Source organism: Bombus vancouverensis, chromosome 5 (assembly GCF_051014615.1).
Source record: "Bombus vancouverensis nearcticus chromosome 5, iyBomVanc1_principal, whole genome shotgun sequence".
Taxonomy (NCBI): domain Eukaryota; kingdom Metazoa; phylum Arthropoda; class Insecta; order Hymenoptera; family Apidae; genus Bombus; species Bombus vancouverensis.
In genome coordinates, this window is record NC_134915.1 from 12,720,496 (window position 1) to 12,736,123 (window position 15,628).

Genomic DNA, 15,628 nt, shown 5'->3' on the forward strand with positions numbered 1-15,628 from the left:
ATATGATACATAAAATAGTACGAACACATTTTTTTATGCTCCGGCTTTTTCATTTTGTCCTTTTGAAGCAAGAGTAAAAAGAAAAGATACAAATCTTTACTTTAATTAAAAGATAAAAAACGAAAAAAAAACAGTTTAGTGCAAATGTTTAGCGATAGGTTGACAACCTTATTGCTGTCGTGTTATATATATGTATACATCTCTAAGCTTCTGAGGAATGGAAAAGAAATTCATCAATAACTTTTGATTATAAATAGTGTAAATTTTTTATATAGCGCGAGAAGGACGAAATAATTATTGGTTGCGCGACTTCTACGATGTGCTCGTGCACCATGTATAAAACAAAACGTAAAGAGCGGGAAAAAGATGGAAAAATCGGAATTATACGTTCATGATACGCATAACATTACACACGACGATTTCTCGACTTTTTTTTTTTTTTTTTTTTTTGTAACTTTGAACTTTGTATTCTTTCACCGTTCGTTCTTTTCCTGCATTACGGATTGTGCGATCTCAGATCCGTCTGCGAAATTTGTCTAGTTATAGCGAATCGTACATCCTATTCCTTAAGAGCGTGTACTCTTTGTAAAATATGTAAAAGTGCGATACACATTATTTAGTATTTCTGTACACACAGTTTGGTATGTCTTTTTGTAAATTTCTGTGCGATTATACGATTCGTCACCGAGTAATGAAAAATTTTGTTAATAAAGGATCCGAATCGCGGGATTTGTAACGCAAACAGTATCGGACTTATTCTTGCCTTTAACGAAGAAAAGAGCAAAATAAAACCAGGGGAAAGACGACCGACCGGCTCGTTCGTCTCTTCCAATTTATAGAAGGCGTGTAAACATCCCAATCTAGCAATTCAATTGGACAAAAACCATTGAAATTTGCCGCAGCACAATTCGTATTCATGAAGTTTCGCGCACGCCGATCACATTATCAAAGGAGCATCTTCGTGTCGTAATATCTCTGTATATGTAACGGATCACATGGAACAGTATTTGATAAACGAATATTTTTTACTGTCTCGTCTAAATTTCAGTTAAATGCCCCACTCTAAATTCTTGTAACTGTAAATGTTCACCAAGAGGGGCACGACGAGCATTTATCGATTAAACGAAATTTATGCGAAAGATAAATTGACTACTGTTTTATATAACAACATTTATCTGCAAACGATCAACACGATGTTCGATTCGGCATATACAGAGATATCGTGCAAGTAATATGACAGCGTTCCCACGTTGCGTTACGTATATCCCTTTGCGCTCCCTTTAAGCCTCTAATATTTGTACTTTAGATACAATCATCTCTTTCTCTTTCGCCCCATCTGTACCCGGACACACGTCACTCTTTCTTGAAGGTATCTTGCGAACATCATGATAAAGAAACAAAGATATACAGAAAACGCAAAATCAAGAAAGGATTCCCGGTGGGAACGCATATGATCCGAAAGAGGAGGACAATTAAGCAACCCTATAAATAATTGATTATACATATATATACATATAAATATATATATATCTGTATATGTATACCTAAAACCTTTGAAAACTATCGATATATGATATATATGTAATAAGTACTATTTAAATATTGTAACAATTGTATATGATTTTAATACTACATGCTAATTGTATTATATATATATGAAAGATCTGCGACCTCCCACTTGTAGAACACACTCGATCGTACACACACACGCAACATACACTCATCTACACACACGTATACGCTACATGTGCATATATCACGCATGCCCTACACACATAGGTAGACATACAAGATCGATATTATTTGGTGATGTGATGATATGCCACGGTATCCGTTTACAAGTATTCAACGAAAAAAAAAAGCAACAGCTTGCCTCTCTTCGTTGAATGCAAGCTTGCGAATACATACAATATACACGAGCGCGCTTGCGCGCTCACACACACACACACACATACACGCGCGAAAGAAGCACACAGATCTAAGACATCGCGTTCTTCTTCATTTTTCATCTTCGCACCCACCGGTTTCAACTGCCATGGCGCTATACAGTTAATCGAATAACAAAGGAAAACGTGAAATAGTAAATTGATTCGCTACATCCTTGGTTCACCGTTCAGCGTTCCTTTGGCTGGCTCTTTAGGTGACGGGACGTGAATCCGCGCGCGGTCGCACGCGTGAACCAAGGAAGGACGAAGAGGACGTAGAAGAACATCCACGGGAATGGTGCGCCCTGATATTAAGACTGATGTACAGTAGCGCGCTATTCTCACCGCAGAGATATCGTCATTTTCATTACATTACATAATCTCACAGTATACACCTACACATCTATCCTCGACACGGTTACACGAAACAACCACGGATTCGCAGGGCTAATTGAACATATATATATAAATATATATATATCGTATATATTTGTCAGATATATGTCATATATGTATGCGTACACTCGTTTGCCACGCCACTGGCTCTTACACTTGCACGCGGGTCGACTCGTGTCATTCATGATTTTTCTTTCGATATTTAATCGTATGCGCGTGTACATTGTTGCGAATTAAATGTCGTTCATTTCGGCGAAATGAAAAGAAAAAGGCGTCATCGGCTAAATCGTAAGCTGTTTGTAATATATACGAAGCATGTATAAGCTGTAATTATAAATTGTTTGACATGTTGCGTTGCTCGATTCGCCTGGAAAGGAGAGGTGTGAAATTTCGTGACAACACGGTGTAACGTTTTTAAAAGCTCTCTTCTTATTTTTTTTAGCTTCTTGTTAACATTATCGTTTCATGATAACAGTCGTTCATACGTTGAACGTAATGAAAAAGAAAAAGACAATTGTTGTTCGATAATCGCGCGAGCAATGTACGAGCCGGTGATGCTTCTGGGACACACGGTAGATGCAGAGGGATATAAAGAACAAGAAATGTATTCCATGTTAGCGGATAATTAGATAAGTGGGACGGACAGGCATACGGATTAAAACAAAAAAATTGCGTAACTTGTATATTAGTGTATAGAACGTAGAAACGATGAAATAGCCACGAAAAGAATCATTTTCGACGATGTTTTTTACAAGCAGGCAGAACAGTGCGAGTAGATTAAAGAGACAAAAAAAAAATGATAAAAAATACGTCATTGTACCATTTAAGTAAAAACTAAAAAAGGAAAAAACTAACGAAAGAGAGCATGTCAAAAAAAAACGGTTTATAAAAAATGCACTAGCGACGAAAGAGAGCCACTACAAACCGCCACCTCGAAAGAAAAACGTTTAAAAAGAAAAAGAAGAAAGAAATAATAAGAAATAAGTAATATACACTCACTCCTCGGTAAAAAAAAAGAGCGTAGATTTTTTTAAATAGTCACGCGTCGATGGTAGAATCGACGTACCGGAATTTTTCGAGAATAAAGAGTACGCGAGAAATAACGCACGCGAGATCACTTTTTACGAGCACATGAAAGCCAGAAGACGAATGGTTTCATGCAATAAGTTTTGTTCTTCCCACGATTACTTGTTCCTTTCTTGTTTAACGACATACCGTGTTCGTTCGTTCATCAATTATCGCATTCTTGTTTTTCTGTTGATCGATTCTTTAATTGGGATATACGAATTCGTTTTGACTCGTGGTGGTAGCGGTTCCTTAACATTGCCCAGGTCCAAAGAGTTCTGTTTTGCGGCTTTACGTTAGACGTTCTGTCAAACCAATAATATGCAAAGCGTTTCCGCCGATATATATGTATTGTAAAACTATTTCCAAGAACGATACACATCGTTACGGTATTATTATATACTAATTAGCGTCTTTGTCGATTGTATTTCATATTTTCTAGAACGTTAAATAAAAAGGATTTTCGAATCTGAATATAATGTGAAAGGAGGATGTCGTGATAACTTATTACAATAAAACGAAAAAAAAGGGAAAAAAGGAAAACAACACGAAACGAAGAAAAATTTCCACATTTTCCTGTTCATTCAATCGATTCAGTGTTCTCGCGCTCTTTTAGATTTTCTCGTCGCGCAAGCTTTGCTCTTTGGATCCAGTGCATTTCCGGTTACTTCGAATCAAACGTTATTCCAACTTATTTCGTCGTTAGTGTTCATGCTTTTTGCTTATGCGTTTATTCTTTTCTTTATTCTCTTTTCTTTATTTTGTACATCGTTTTGTATTAAATGCTGTATTTTTTTTTGTTTATTAAAACAAAATATTAAAAGTAAAAAGTAAGGACAAAGCGTGTCAATGCAATTGCATTTTTACAACCGTAAGTGCTCTCCATTAAAATTGTCGCACTAAATAAAACTACAAGCGTTTACTTAGTCGAGTTAAATATTCTTTAGTATATTTTTTAAATGGTATTTGTTCGTATTGTAAACCTTATAACTAGTAGATGCATTAATTAATTAGTATGATAATTATATATATGCTTTCTGTTGCTTGAGTTTTGTCTTATTTTTCATTTTTTTTGTATACAAGAAATACCTACCTTAAATATTATTTATTGTCATCTCCTACACCGATGATTCGAGACAATTTACGTGTAGGGCGATCTACGTTCTCGCTTCTAGTGAACACTTGTTACTTTTCTTAAATTTTTATTGATAGATTCACAAATAATTCAGTGGATCACTTTGAATTTCGAAAGCGCGCTTAAAATTCCAAAATAACTATTCGAAAATAAGAAAATTGAAATTAAAACGTAGGTAGCCGTACTGGTAGTTTGTCTTGATTAGCATTTTACTCATTAGTAGACGTACCTAATGCATCAGGTATACACCACACCTTTACACACTTACACACTCGAAAAAAATAAAGAATTAACGGTATTCTAAATGTAACGTGTATATGATGGCTGTACAAATGTAACATTTTTTTCCATTATGTATGATGATATTAATGATAATGAAAAATGGAAAGATTTGATGCAAAAAAATGTGGTATAATTGAATTTACAAAAAGAGAAAAAAGAACTCGCGCGTGTACGCATCGATCGGTACGAGTCCGACTATGTAGTCGGTATGAGTATCGATCAATTCACTCCCGAGTGATTTACCAATAAACTACTATTACTTTTAATTATTATAAAATACCATTTCTGTAATAACATTATGATATAAAACCATACATTGAATGGCAAATCTTAGTAGTTTTGGTGTCCCGTGCCTGTTTCCTTGTAGATCTACCAACCACAAATTTATTGTAAATAGTGTAACACGTATACAATACGCATTAAATATGAGGATTGTAATGAACATTTTGTATCGTTAAAGATAAAGTTTATTGGTACTATCTATAACTTATTCGTCGGTTAGGATCGCGGAGAATGTCATACAAATCTTGATCAAACGATTTGTCGCTGTCTCTTAAGAGTTCATGCGACAATTGTACCAACATATATTCTTGAAAGTAACGTATGAAAAATTACATTATTAAATGAATCGACATCTTAAATTCAGCAATGTGATTCACCAATGTGATCACGGATATTTGTAAATACATATTTTCTTATTTTTATTCGCTCTCTTCTTTGGAACGTTCTCTTTCAGAGCGTCTAGATTTCTTCTTACGCCGACTTGGGCTTCTGGACCTCGATTTGTGTCTACGAGATCGCGATCTGGATCGATGTCGATGTCTAAAACAAAAATATGGCGAGTATTGTTATTGTTCTATTGACACGGTATCAAATTTTAATTCTGCAGTGCTTCGTTACCGGTCTTTGTGTCGATACTGAGATCGAGATCTGTCACGATCTCTTTCTTCATCTCGCGACATCGAGTCTCTTTCTCTGTCTCGTTCTCTAATCATAGAATCCTTTTCACGCTCACGATCGCGATCTCTATCCTTATCTCTTTCTCTGTCCCGTCCCATCGAATCTAGTTCTCTGTCGCGATCTCTTTCTCGTTCTCGATCTCTTTCACGATCTCGAGAATCTCTAGGTGGCATTATAGGAGGAATATTTGTAGGAGGAACCATAGTTGGTATCGTTTTTGGGCCAGTATCTTTATCATCTTCTCCCTCTGTCATTGGAATAGCTAAATTTGTCGGTTGCCATGTCTAAAGTAAAAAGAATAATCAAATTTTTTTTAGAAATAAAAAGCTACTTACTGCTTGACATCATGCAGTGGAAAGATCAGATTTGTAGGATAAATAAGATTGTTTGAGATATACCGGATCATTGCCCCATTGATTATCTTGTGTAGGCTCATAGCTTTGATAATATGGATCTGTTTCTGGGATATAAAAAGGAGCTGGCTCTCCAGGGTATCCAGGAGGAGGTATATCAAATGCAGGAGGCATTCCTGCTCCTGGAGGTGGCACACTCATATCAGGATAACCTGGCTTCCTAGAGTACTCTCTCCTATCTGCAGTCATTACTTGTATCACATTTCCTTTTGGCGGAGATTTATCAAGATTTCTTCTGGAAGCCAAACCTGAACTACCAATTACATCTATTGTCCCTGCCATTTTTCTTCCTGGAGGCGGACCTGCTCTTTTTGGCCCCATTATACCAGAATATTTACTGTTATCATTAGTAATTGCAACTTGAGGTACCCTCATGCTGCCTGCATTACCACCGCCTCCTCCTGCATTCAATATTAAGCCTACTCCAGACTCACTTCTCATTCTCTTTTGTCTTTCGCAATAAGCTCTCCATGTTTCTTCATTAAAGCCATAATTAAAGTAATCAGTAATGTCTGCACCAGGTTGCCTCCAAGGTTTGTCTTCTAATTGATCTAAATTAAACTCATGAGCAGGCATTCCATTGATAACGCCTATAGTTTCAAATTCATCTATACTAAATTTTCCAGGTTGCTTATTCAATTTATCTGGTACTCCCGATGCATTTGTGAGTAATCCTCCTCTTTTGATATTGAGGCTACCATATGCCGGGGTCGATTTAATGTCACCTATGACAACGTGTACGTCGTCATCGGAATCCGAATCACTAGCGGCTTCACCATCTTCTTGACTGGAAACTTCTCTTACACCATTTTTGTTCACTTCTGTATTGTTTTCGTTCTGAACGTTATCGGCTCGAGAAGACTCTTCCTCCTGTGGTTCTGTTTCTTCAGGCGTCTATGAAAATAAATGTCATTTCAATATTGTATTTAGTTTCAGATCGTTTACCTCTCAAATAGGTTATATTGTGCGAGTAATAAGGTATATTTTAATTATGATAAAATATCTTTATTGATACTCTAATCATGCATATATTCCGTATCAAAAGAGCTTAAACATTTAGTTCATTGTATTTATCTTCATTCAATTTTTTTAATGGAATCCAATAGCAATAACCGGATGAATAGGTTAGAAAAGGTATACCTCTGTTGGTGCATCAGGAACATTTTCTGTTTTTTGATCTTCCAAGGGTTCTGACTTTTCTTGTATCGTAGCAGGGAGCGAATCATTTTCTTGGCTTTCTGGTTGAGCAGACGTTGGTGTGTATTCTTTTCCGTCAGTCGAATCTCCATACAACCATTGATCCTCATTTTCATCCGCCATTTTTCCTCTCCTTTAACTTGACAACTAAAGAAATACCATAGATATATATTGCTATGTTCATGAGAAACATAGAACTATACATCCTTTGACACGCTTAAATAATCAACGAGCTCTTCTGCCTGCAAGTTCGCCAACCTTCCAGAGACTAGTATAATAATTAACTCTCTGTAATTAATTATAATTTAAAGCGTTCAATGTACAATATTTTTATTAATTTATCTTAAGAAATAATTTGTCTACATTTCTTTTAATCATTCATAAGGATAAAAGTGTGATAAATCATGTACCGACTATCCATAGTAAAACAAAAGTATTCTTAGAGTGGTATGAATGTACCAAAAGGTTTAATGATTTGACGTGTACAACTAGAGATCATCTCTGGTACAACTCTATATACTGAATTACCATAGTTATAACTATAACTGTTTTGTTACAAGATTGTGGTTAAGATGGGTCCGGATAAGAATGCAGAAAATCTTGTAAGTTTAATTGTATGACTTTACTAAATGAATGCTTAATAAAGTATGTATTCTGAATTTTCTAGCACCAGTGTAAAGATTTATTGATATACAACTTAGCTATAACATGTGTTAGAACACGCCACGTATGACGCTTCAACAACATAAAAATTGTAATTTATTTCATTTTTCTGTGTTTACTAATGGGAATTTATTCGGAATAACATTATGTTTTTTTCTAATCATTATCAATTTATCTTTTATACATATCTGAAATAAATTTCTGTTCGCCGGTATTAAACACGAGACGCTACTGTAACACACAATAATTTAATTCATTTATTGCTTAGACAATTTAATTTTTTTCTAAAATTTATTGTTTCAGGTAATCAAAATTAACAAATGGGATGGATCTGCAGTAAAGAATGCATTAGATGATGCAGTTAAGGATGTACTTACAAAAAAATACAATTACATAGAGAATTTTGCTTTATTGGATGGAAGATTAGCTCTATGTGGAATTGCTATAATGGTTGCAGTTGTTGCCCTCCTCTGTGATTATTTATATCCTTTCCCTGCATCAAAGCCTGTGTTACTTGTTTGTGTTTCGTTATATTTCTTTTTAATGGCACTTTTGACTTTTTATACAGCATACAAAGAAAAGGGTATATTTGTTGTAGCCATTGAAAGGTAAAGTACATTAAATCTGATATTGTTTACTGTTTCCTAAGACTGTAAATAAGTTGCAAATTATCATATTTTATTTCAGAGATCCAGCAGGTTTTAATCCAGATCTGGTTTGGGAAGCAAGCTCATATTTAAAGAGACATGATGACAAATATAATCTTGTACTATCCGTCAGAAGTACAGCCACAGGAAACGTGAATGAAACTAGTGTTACAAAATCTGTTGCAAATTTTATTGATATCAATGGTATTGTTATACCAGAATTAATAGAAAACGTGGTAATAAGTATGCATGATAGCTTAACTAATCAACGTAAAGAAAAGTAGCAGGAGGAATGATATTCAATTGAACGCAATTATTTCTTTCTTTACAATTCATGGAACAATTATCTTTTTAATATTCCATATACATACTTCATATTGGTGTAAATCTGTCTCAAAAATAAAAATCCGACGATTTTTGGCATACGTATTGTAATTCGTTTTTAAATACAATAGAAAAACAAATATAAACTTTTACATAGTTGTTAATAGAATAAAAATTTTCTGTATTCCTTTACGTTACTAGTGAATTATTTACATGATTACGTGATGCTATATTTGACAATTTCAGTTTCAATATCACAGCTGAAATTAAATGAATGATGGCCATTGAAATGTGATTTATGCATATCTTTAACAAACGAAGAATAAAGAAAACAAAGTAACAAATGTTTAGAGTATATAAATATCTCGTGACTTACCGATGTAAAATAAGTGATTATTCATTGTTCCCTAAACAGGTACATTAACATAAAATGTGCAGTTTTATTTTTAAAAAAGTTGTAAAAAAAAAAAAAGAATAAACGCAATATAGTTCGGCTAATTTACACCCTATATAAACCTCGCTTTTGAAAAAAAATAACCGTTTCCAGATCGATGATATAATTTATAAATAGTTCATATTTTACATTAACCGTGGGTTGTATCGTCTTCTACAAAATCTGCTGCTTCTTCTCGTGTTACACATACAACGTGAGAAACTTTATTTCTGAATTTGACGCCATAAAATTTGTTCGCGTGTTGCAGCAATTCTGGTCTATAACACAATTAATTATGTATGTGATTGTACAAGAGATTATATATTAGTTCAGAAAAAATAGTAGAAAGTTACCTGAAGGTTGTTGTGATAAATTGTGCATCGGAACTAAGTTCATGGATCATATCCGCTACAGCTTTTCTGTGCTGCGCATCTAGCGCTTGGTCAATTTCATCAAATAAGTAAAATGGTGCTGGGTCACATTTTTGGATAGCAAATATCAATGCTAATGCTACAAGTGATTTTTGTCCTCCAGACAATTGATTCATTTCTCTCATTTCAGCTCTATGACCAGTGAAAGATACTCGTATGCCTGTACCAAAAAAGATTTCGTAATGATTTATTTATTTATTGTTTACTAACAAAAATAGAAAGCTGCTTCTTTTCTTACCAACACCGATAAATCTATCAGAATCAGCTGCTTCTGTCGTCGTATCGTCTCCTTCGTCACCATCTGCTGTTTTCATAACTAACTGAGCATGACCTGATGGTACAAGCTTTTTGAACACTTCGCTAAAATATTTACTTACCTAAGTATGAAAAGAACGATTTGAGTGCTTCACTTGTAACAGTTAAAAGGTAAATGGCGAAACAGTACCACAATGTAAGCATAGAATAAAATTACATTACATACTTGTTTGAATGTAAATTGAATTGCTTCGCATTTACGTTGTTCAAGTACTGACATTAGCTCTTTAATTTTTTCATCACCTCTATCTAATTCTTCTTTTCTTTTTACCAATTTCTCTTTCTGATCACTAAATGACATGAATTGATCTAATGCTTTTTTATTTACATGACTAAAACAAAAGGTAATAATAGAAGTTATTATAACATAACATAAAACATTTTCATATCTTTATATGTGTTATTTTATTGTTAGTTTACCTGTATTTCTTTAAATGATTATTTGCTTTTTCCATTTCTTTAAATAACTGTTTAGTAGTCAGAGTACTAAATTTGGAATATACTTCTTGACTAGGTAATGCACCAAGTTCAGTAATTTTTTGTGTACATTCTACTATTTTCTGTTGTAAAATGTTCAATTTGCTGGCTAGTTTCTCTAGATCCTTAGCATCTGCTTCTATTTTTTCCTGTGCTTCCTTCTCCCTGGCTTTCCACTTTTCGACCTCTGCAGATTCCGCTTTTTGCTACAAAGGACTTTATACATATATAACATGTATTAGGCTTAATATATTTAGGTAATAATTTTTATATTTACCTTCTTTATAGCATTAGTTACTCTTTCATTCTGAGCTTTAAAATCTGCATTTACTTTCACTAATCTTTTTTCAATATCCCCTAGTTGTGCTTTTGATGATTCTAATTGACGTTGTCGATCCTCTACTGATATCTCTTGCAATGCCTGAACCAATTCGTCTTTTCTTCTGACCAAATTATTGGTTAATAGATTTTCCAATTTATTTTTCTCAGCTTCTAATCGCATTCGCTTAGCAAATGCTTCTTTGTTATCTTTTGTTAAGCGCCTTATGTCATCGTTTAACGTATCAACTTGACGTTGATCAGCAACAGACAATTGTGCCATGAGTTCTTGATGTAATTCACTTTCCAAGCCTTCTTTCGTTGCACGCATTGCTTCTAAACTCGATGTACATTGCGCTAGACTCCTTTCTTTCGGTGTGCGATATCTTTCTATTGCACTTAATTCTTCCTTCATAAGTCGTATTTCTGCTTTCATTTTATCGTATACGTCTCTATAAAAATAAGAAAATTGTCGGATTTCTAATTGTTATGTTTCATACAAACATTCATTTTCATCTTTCAGTAACCTACTTAGCTTTACTATTTTTAGTTTCAGTCCTTTGCATTTCACTAACATAAGAACTGATATTTTGGTCCGCTTTTCTGATTTCTTCTTTAAGAGTAGAAAACTGAGACTCGAGAGATGAAATTTGAGCTATTAACTCTGATCTAGTTTTCTGTATTTCTAACCGGGATCTTAGTGTATTAAAGTATCCGCCCGTTAAAGATCCTTTTGAGGATACTTGATCACCTTCAAGAGTCACACAATCCAAACCCGAGGTACGAGCCAAATTTGTAGCGGCTTCTAAATTACGACAGATTAATGTTTTTCCAAATATATACCTGCATTTAAAATTAAACATAAAAATATTTCGTATTTTATTGTTTTATAATTTTATATCAATTAAATGTATTACTAAAAACTTTACTATTATTTACCTCATAGCTTTATCATACTTCTGATCGTAATTTAACTGTGATATCATAGGTATGGCATCACCGGTTTCTGGATAATCTATATCTTTTACATGGAGTCGATTTAAAGGCATAAATGTTACTTCCCCCGGAAGACGCTGATTATTCATTTCTTTTAAAATTTTTGTTCCAAATTTGTCAGTTTCGACAATATGATGAAATAAACGATTTCCTGCAGTCACTTCTACAGCCATATAAACACTCTTGTCGCAACTAAAATTTTCAATCACAGGCCCATAATAACTACTTACCTCGTGGGCCATATCTTTACGAGTTCTGGAAAGAAAACGTACATTAGAAAATAACATTTTCAAATTACTTAAATAATGCTTACCGAAATGTATCCAACACTTTTCGTACGCTATCTCGACCATTTAAAATAGGTTTCCCCGCCATAGATCGTAAGCTTTGATCTGCCTTGGCCAAATCTTCTTTTAGTCCAGATAAATTGAGTTGTAATACACTCTCTTGTCGATATCTACAACGAAAATTTAGCTTATATTTCGTAAAAATTCTTTAATTATACAAAAGGCTACATAATAAACAAACTGTTCTTTTCGAGTAGCTTGACACTGATCCTTTGCTTTGGTAAGTTCGTAATATTGTTTATTGTGCTCGTCTATCGAAGTTCGTTGCTGTTCCATTTCGCGTGTGTGTTCTTCGATCTTTTTTTCTAAAGTAATTTGTTTTTCTGCATCTCGTTTTAAGTCTTCGCTGATTTTTCTTTCATGTTCTTCTTTATCTTTAATTTGTTTGGTAAGTTGTTTAAGCTCATTTTGTATCCATTTATCTCTTTCATCCTAACACGAAGGAATTATTAAAATAAATTATTGGAATTTCCTATATCTTTTTGCACGCAATTATGTTGTATTAAATACCCTGCTGGTAAATTGACTGCCACGACCCTGCTTGGCATATAATTCTTTCCGTTTTTGCTCTTTTAATTGTAATTCACGCGTACATTCCTCTTCAACACGTTTCATTTCTTCATACTAAAATAATAATTATTAACGAAATTATTATCAAGCATATTAATAATGATATAACTTACTTCCGGTTTTAGTTCTTCTAATTCTGCTTCTCTTGCTGCAATGTTTACTTTTAATTTTTCTAATTCTTGTTGAGCACGTTTTCGACTATCATTATCTCCTTTTACTTCTTCCAATAAATCATTAATAGTTAATGTTAACTTAGTTTTCTCTTTTAATAATTGTTGTTGTTCAGCACTGAAAATTTTACCTTCAATTTACAACTAATATAAACAATTGTTTTAAATTATTCACATGTAATCTTAAGAATATTACCTTAGTGTATCCCGTTCTTCTTTTGCAGTTTGCACTTCTTTCTTTGCTTCCTTAAGGCGCTTTGTTGCTGCTCTCACCATTTCCTGTGCAGTTTTTGCTTCTGCACATAATCTGGCTTGTTCAGCCCCGCTATTAGCTCTAGACTTTTCCAGATCTTCTAACTTTCTTTTATTCTCTTTGAGCTCTCGTTCGTGAATTGTATATTCTAAACATCGACGCTGTTTATCCCAACATTGATATTCTTTAAGTTCCTCTTTTTCTTCTTCTAACGTTTTTAAACGTTCCTCTGCAATTATACAATTATAAATTACTAATTATTTTTCAAAACGATATCATTAACTTAAATAATAATTTACCTATAGTTCTTAAAAAATCTTGAATTTTTTCTAGTTTCCCTTCGGTTTCTTTTAAAATAAATTTTGATTCTTCTCTCCTGTCATCATATACTCTAGTACCAGCTACTTCCCTTAACAATTTAAGTCTTTGAGAATCAGGTGCTGTTGCCATTTGATTGATCTACACAATGCAATGTATCATATTTTTCCCGTTCTTATAAATCACAAATACACCATGAAGCATACCTTTCCTTGCTTTACAATATAATATGGATTCGATCTTGAAAATCCTGCTGATTCTAACAAATTCATCACATCATTCCTTGTTACTATCCTTTTATTAAGAAAATACTGATCCTTCTTTGAGCCAATTACTCTTCTCAAATATACTTCTTCTTTATCAATCTATAAGAACAAATAAGGTAGAGATTGCAACAGAAAGTTGTTAAATAAACAATAATGCATGAAAATTATGTAATAGCAAATTTTACATACCGGTAATCTCCCATCAGAATTATCAAATATAATTTCCACATGTGCAGAAATAACTCTTGGTCCTGTGCCCTCGTGCAATAAAGCTTGTCTCTGTTCAGGTCTGAGATGAGAAAATTCATCACTCAAAACAAATTGGATTGCATAAAAAAAATTGCTCTTGCCAGAACCATTTCTTCCAACTTGACGTTCAGAGAAATCATTCATAAATTTGATTAAAAAACATATTATATACCATTAAAATGATGTAAATGAAATATATGCACATACCTACTACATTGTGCCTTGGATCAAAGGGTTCTACCACTGTTTGTTCACGATATGACTTGAAACCTTGTATAATCACCTGATCACAGAAAGATTCATTGCGTATAAATATGAATTGCACGTCTTAAAATTGTAAGTTTCCTTATATAAAAATTTTTATCTACATATTTCTAATTACTTACAATACTGAACATAAGTATTGACCTTTTCCTTAAAATGGAATATCTGTTTTAAAATCGGACAGAGCAACTTGATTTTTTTTTAGAAGTTAGATGGATTAATCTGCTAGATGACATATAAAACACATTTTGAAAAATTACAATTTTTCGGAATCGCGAAGAAAATAGTAAAGATCAAACTATTAACAAACCTTTTCATCTGAACATACAGTTATAGGCCGAAAGTCGCGAAAAATTACGATTTTCACCAATTTTAGCTGTTTGTAGCTCATAGCAATGTTAACTGATTTCGATTAAATCTTCAGCATGTGTATAACTGACTTAAATTTATAAGACGCATTTTCTTAATTTTCATTAAAAGCTCAAATGAAAAGGTAGTAAAATGTGATTTTCACTGTTTTTATCGTGATTGTGTCCAATTGCATTTTTAAAAAATTACTTTTTATGCATCATTCAATAAATTAATCCTTCTAAGTTTGATATTTATTATCCTTCTAATTTCACAAAAAAAATCGAGACATTTGGTTCAATTTTATAAAAAGTTATTCCATTTTACAGGGTGTGCCAATACTTATGTTCGGCACTGCACGTAAGTAAATTTACATGTGTGGTTACATTTTCTGAAGGTATTAATCTAACTGTGTAATCGCGTAATATATTCATACCGAGTGTAAAGGAATAGAGGCATCGTGCGTAAATCAATGTTTACGCGTGTTAACACTAAACGATAGTAGCCATACTTCTAACGAACGAAGAGCGTCTATCAAAAGGAAGTTGTAGAAACCGCGCAAAAATAGACAGGAACTTGGAGGATATTCTAAATCTTTTTTGTGGTACCTGTTTGATATACATGGTGCGATTATTATTCACACGAGTGTTTCTCGTGTTAACACCCTACAACAACTCAATCAGAACCTTAAATTCTCTGTCACTGAATGGAACAAAAACGTTCAACCGACTTGTTGGCACAGCGACATTTGTAAAATAATCTGCAAGGCGACGGTATAATAAAGTTCCTAGATTTGGGCGGGAGACGCGTTTTCGTGGCCACTATAGAAACAAAAAAATACCATTTTCTAACCAAAGACAACTTTG

General features: G+C 33.5%; 3 protein-coding genes across 4 annotated transcripts; 1 reads left to right on the plus strand and 2 right to left on the minus strand.

Moving 5' to 3' along the window:
* Positions 1-5,247: 5,247 nt before the first annotated feature.
* Fip1 (Factor interacting with poly(A) polymerase 1) lies at positions 5,248-7,537 on the minus strand. Its single transcript, XM_033332958.2, has 4 exons — positions 7,317-7,537; positions 6,162-7,070; positions 5,704-6,047; positions 5,248-5,625 (listed from the first exon to the last, which is right to left on the minus strand). The coding sequence occupies exons 1-4, from the start codon at positions 7,494-7,496 to the stop codon at positions 5,505-5,507; spliced, it is 1,554 nt and encodes a 517-aa protein (XP_033188849.1). The 5' UTR covers positions 7,497-7,537; the 3' UTR covers positions 5,248-5,504.
* Positions 7,538-7,823: 286 nt separating this feature from the next.
* On the plus strand, positions 7,824-9,108 carry Spase25 (Signal peptidase complex subunit Spase25). The gene is made up of 3 exons (XM_033332959.2): positions 7,824-7,975; positions 8,340-8,644; positions 8,724-9,108. The coding sequence occupies exons 1-3, from the start codon at positions 7,946-7,948 to the stop codon at positions 8,965-8,967; spliced, it is 579 nt and encodes a 192-aa protein (XP_033188850.1). The 5' UTR covers positions 7,824-7,945; the 3' UTR covers positions 8,968-9,108.
* On the minus strand, positions 9,098-15,529 carry SMC3 (structural maintenance of chromosomes 3). Of its 2 annotated transcripts, none has more exons than XM_033332955.2 (18): positions 15,371-15,529; positions 14,358-14,433; positions 14,091-14,269; positions 13,842-14,000; positions 13,617-13,776; positions 13,261-13,546; positions 13,008-13,182; positions 12,835-12,948; positions 12,506-12,756; positions 12,291-12,434; positions 11,921-12,232; positions 11,513-11,824; positions 10,941-11,433; positions 10,607-10,869; positions 10,353-10,518; positions 10,110-10,248; positions 9,794-10,031; positions 9,098-9,718 (listed from the first exon to the last, which is right to left on the minus strand). In XM_033332955.2, the coding sequence occupies exons 1-18, from the start codon at positions 15,383-15,385 to the stop codon at positions 9,592-9,594; spliced, it is 3,609 nt and encodes a 1,202-aa protein (XP_033188846.1). In that variant the 5' UTR covers positions 15,386-15,529; the 3' UTR covers positions 9,098-9,591. The 2 variants fall into 2 exon arrangements, with proteins under 2 accessions (XP_033188846.1, XP_033188847.1); XM_033332956.2 differs by lacking the exon at positions 15,371-15,529 and adding an exon at positions 14,537-14,625.
* Between the last annotated feature and the right edge of the window lie 99 nt (positions 15,530-15,628).